Source organism: Phalaenopsis equestris, unplaced genomic scaffold, assembly GCF_001263595.1.
Source record: "Phalaenopsis equestris unplaced genomic scaffold, ASM126359v1 Scaffold000873, whole genome shotgun sequence".
NCBI lineage: Eukaryota > Viridiplantae > Streptophyta > Magnoliopsida > Asparagales > Orchidaceae > Phalaenopsis > Phalaenopsis equestris.
Window position 1 is genome coordinate 1,268,437 of NW_018165313.1, and position 4,494 is coordinate 1,272,930.

Here is a 4,494-nt window from a genome sequence, read left to right on the forward strand (position 1 = left end):
GCAATTCTCACAGGTTAAATGTCACTTTATGTGTAATGAGTGAAATTTCAAAGACAAGGAATATGACGATAATATGTATGCAACTGGTTTGATTATTCATATAAATTCTAATTAAATTTATTATTTATTACCTGGGGTTTTGATATTAATTTTTATTTTTAGCTTCTTTAAAACTTCTCAATTTTACTGTTAGGTTAAGTAGATTATTTTCCCTAAAGAGTCTAACAACTAATATATCGGGCTATCCCAGACATACAAAACAAAGAAACCTAAGAAAAATATATACATTTGCAGTACAAAAGCAAAATGAACAAAGCAAACACACAAGCAAAAGACACAAGGAAAAGACTCACGTACCACTGAGTTTCGCCATACACTTCGAAAAAAGAGAAAAAGGGGCAATCCAACCCTGCCCATATAGAGCCTAATATATCTTATAACTAAGGATGTGTTTGTTGGATAGAGCTTCCTTACAGTAATATATGTGTGTATGTATGTATCCTTTTTCAATACAATTAATTACAGAATGAGATCTCATATGTCAGCAAAATTTAAGAAATAAAATGTCCATTCAACAATATATTGCCTGATTGCCTCCATACTTAATAATGTTGGAAATAATGTTTATTAATCTTTTTAGTTGTAGGCGGAAGGAGTTGGACATGGAATTATCTCTTTGAATTACATGTTAGGACCCATCAAAGGAAGAGTGGGGTTTTCTAAATTAACATGATATCTATAAGGGCACAAGCGAGTGTAATATCATTAATATCTTTTATATATGTTATATGTTGGTTGACATCTGTGAGTCAGTAGTAAGTCCCTTGAGTTCAGGGGTTTGAATCCCCCTATGACGACGGTTGCTTTATGGAGGGTGATACTTGATTTGTTAGGCACATTAAGAGTGGCTAGAGACTTGTATAATAGCCTCTAGCCATTTGTTTGAAAAAAAATTATTTCTATTCAATGTTGATATTTGGACACATGTTATTAAGAGACTAAAGAATGATCCATCGTATGGATCCGAACATCATGATAATATAAAATCTACATTACTGTTATATATAACAAGTAGCACTTAATCACAAACACAAGTCTTCACAAAATTAGATAGTGAGGTTTTGAGTTACTATTTTAACTATGAAACTCCACTGCCATATGGACGCTATGTAAGCAGGCAAAAATACTACCTATGTCAAAGATCTTTGATGATACCCAATAATGTAAGTAGGCGAAAATATTACGTATAGCAAAGATCTTTAATGATACCCAACCATGCATACCCTCTGTCATCGCCATTAAACATGCATGGAGATGCAAGAACTAAGGATGAGGGGGCAAGTTGAGGGAAAAAAGCTATATGAATAGTAGTAGGTGTGTATGTTTAAAAAGAATCAATAATATATATGTATTTATGATTATAAAACTTATTAATGAATTTATATTTGCTGGTGAATATTTATTTAATGACATGTGTTTATATCTTTTTAAAATGGATTAAAACTTTGTTAGTTTATGGTTAAACATATTTCATAGTCAACAAGTTTTATTTTTTGTGTAATTATTTTAAATATAATAGCTATACCATCAGTTATGACACATACTATTTTTATTTCTGTTGTAGATATTTTTGTGCATAAATATTAAACATAAGTAAAATTTATATATGTAGCACACAATTATTATGCATTTATGTATCACCTAAGCTTTGATTTTTACTTTTTGATAATTAAAATCTATCCATGAAAAGGTAGATTTCATTTTTAAGAAATGATAATAATACTATATTTGATGTGATACTACAAATACGAGTGTAATTAACGTCCGTAAATATGAAAGTTTAGGTGCAAGACATGTAAATACATTAGTATTGTGTGCTATGTCGTAGGTAATTACCCATGGCTGCTGCTACTTAAATTTATCCTACAAATTAAAAAAAAAAAAGGAGAACTTTTAAATCTAAGACTTGCATGAACTAAATCCAAATCAAACTACTAAAATATGCATGAATTATCTTCGAAACCAAACCCATCCAATCAGCTTCATTCAGATTTGATTTTCACATTTAACAAGACACTCTATCATCATCTACCATTCCATATCTAAATATCACGAATACATGGCGATTCATATACATACATATATATATATATATATAACTCCAAGCTACTGGATCTATTCACAAACACCGCGAAATCAAACCATAAAACCCATACCAATTTCCATACAAATCAATCACCAACTACTCTGCATCAAATCTCTCGCAATATCTCTCTTCCTCAAACACTCATGATGCGAAAGCTTTCCTGTTCCAAGACTTCTTGTCCTCATCATTCCAGTCGTATAGACCCGAATGCTGTTCCCCACAGAAGAGAGTCTTATGCGCTTAGCCGCTGGATTTAAGCCACGTGAGAGATGGCGACAGAGAGAGTTTCGGGGCATGTGAAGAATCCTAACCACGCAAGCTTCTTCCAGCTTGGGAATGGCGTGGAGCTGGGAAGGAAGATCTATGATGAATTCTCCGAACTCATCTGTTGTTCCATTCGCGTATCTTATTCTTCTCCTCCTCCTCTGTTCTGTCCTGCATGAAACAGCTACAGCGGCTCCTGCGTTTCATGCAACCAAAATAGTTAGATTGGATATGCAGGAAGAGCTTTAATTTCATTAATCTGTAATTAGGGCTGTAAATGAGCCGAGCTTGAGAGAGCTCAGGCTTGGCTCGTGTTCGGCTCGTTCGAAATTATTCGTGTTTGAAATTAGCTCATGTTCGAAACCTACTCGTGACCAGTGTATTCATGTTCGACTCGATTTAAATATTCGTGTTCATGTTCGGCTCGTAATTGACTCATTAAAATTAAACCAAAAAAAACAGATGTAAAGTGTTGGATTCAAACCTGGACTAAATATATGCAAAAGAAGATGCAGAACTACATTACCCCACAAACAGTTAAGTTCTAAACTTAGATATAAGTATATATATATAATGTATTATTATATAAATAACATAAGTAATATATTATTATATAAATAATTATATAAATCTTTTATTTCCAGCTAAAATGAGCTGAACACGAACGAACAAAGAGTTGTCTCTGTTCGGCCGTTTATAATTCGAGATTTAAGAATTTGTTCGTGTTCCACTCGTTTACCTAAAGAACGAGCCGAACACGAGCAACTTGGATATGTGATCATTTATACATAGCTTTTGCAATTGTTAATTAATATTTAAAAATAGAGTTTTTGGATTAGAATATATATTTGCATAACTCTAAGAGACATATTTTCTTCTTTTTAAGTGAATAATTTTGTGTCTATTTTCTATTTATATATAAATTTATTAATTTAAGTAATTTAATTGACTCTTAAATATATTTGAATAAATATTCCTTAATTTGGAAAAGCTTGAGGGTTGACATCTGCTGTAGCAAACATATTTCGTTCCTTGGAAGAAACCTAAATCAGTTGATCCTTCTAAACTTTCATTGAAAACGATCCAATACAACATCACCAAAGCTTTTACGTCAACATTAAATTATTATAAAAGGAAAATTTAAATTAAGAAGGCGTATTAAGTCAGCAATTAATCAAGTAAAAATACACTAATATTTTTAAACGTATATTTTCAGAAAATAATAATAATAAAGCCGAGCTAGATAGCTGGTTAAATTCTTAATAATTTCTCGTTAATTTTAACTATTGATTCTTCTAAGCCAAACTGATCTATTAGTAGTTTCATTATATGTATATATATATACATACTATTTAACCTATTTTAAATATATATGTATATATATATAATATTACCTCATCATGCATGTCATAGAGTCAAAATTGGCTAACATGAAAATTTGAATGAATATATAAATTTAGTATTGATAGTCTCATTTATATTTGATAAAATAGAAAGTAATTAAATTGATTATTTATAAGATTGTGAAAAATTTATCTCCTAATAATAATAGTAATAATTCTCACCTTGGACATGGGAAACGGTGAGCTCTGATCCAGCCGACAGGCAAGCTTCACATACAAGCGAGCCGGTGACAAGCACAGATGAGAGCCTCTCCTCTCCATATCCGGCGAGTCGAACCAGTTCAGCATCCGACAGCAGCTGCATGGGATTCTCCTCCGCCATGAAGGAAGAACAAGCAGGCATGAGAAAGAAGGGAAGAAGAAGGAGGAGAGGGAGGAGGAAAGTTAAGTTATTTAACATTGTTTTTTTCTTCTTTTTGAAGGGATTAAATGGATCAGAGGTTGAGAGATTATGTAAGAAAGAACCAAGGTTGAAGTGGGAGAGGAAGGAAGCTGCCGGGGGGAAATATATAAGCACATATTGGAAGTAGTAAAAATGCCCTTGAATTTCAATTTATTACATGTTTAACCTTTCTTCAGGTAAATTAAATAAAAAATATTTTGTTGCAGACATTTTCAATTTGTGTTGTCAGTTGATACGTGGGTGATTTTCTTAGGTGAGTGTAGGTTAGAAAATAGTTA

At 32.0% G+C, this 4,494-nt stretch overlaps 1 protein-coding gene across 1 annotated transcript; it reads right to left on the reverse strand.

Annotated features, from left to right (window-relative positions):
* Window positions 1-2,004: 2,004 nt before the first annotated feature.
* LOC110032020 lies at window positions 2,005-4,276 on the reverse strand. Its single transcript, XM_020735523.1, has 2 exons — window positions 3,976-4,276; window positions 2,005-2,606 (listed from the first exon to the last, which is right to left on the reverse strand). The coding sequence occupies exons 1-2, from the start codon at window positions 4,211-4,213 to the stop codon at window positions 2,236-2,238; spliced, it is 609 nt and encodes a 202-aa protein (XP_020591182.1). The 5' UTR covers window positions 4,214-4,276; the 3' UTR covers window positions 2,005-2,235.
* Window positions 4,277-4,494: the final 218 nt, after the last annotated feature.

Bases quoted from the DNA above. Each gene is read 5' to 3' on its own strand.
- LOC110032020 (XM_020735523.1), bottom strand. From the start codon at position 4,213: ATGTTAAATAACTTAACTTTCCTCCTCCCTCTCCTCCTTCTTCTTCCC. The intron at 2,607-3,975 runs GTGAGAATTATT...CATGAAACGCAG, and splicing joins CACCGTTTCCCATGTCCAAG to GAGCCGCTGTAGCTGTTTCA.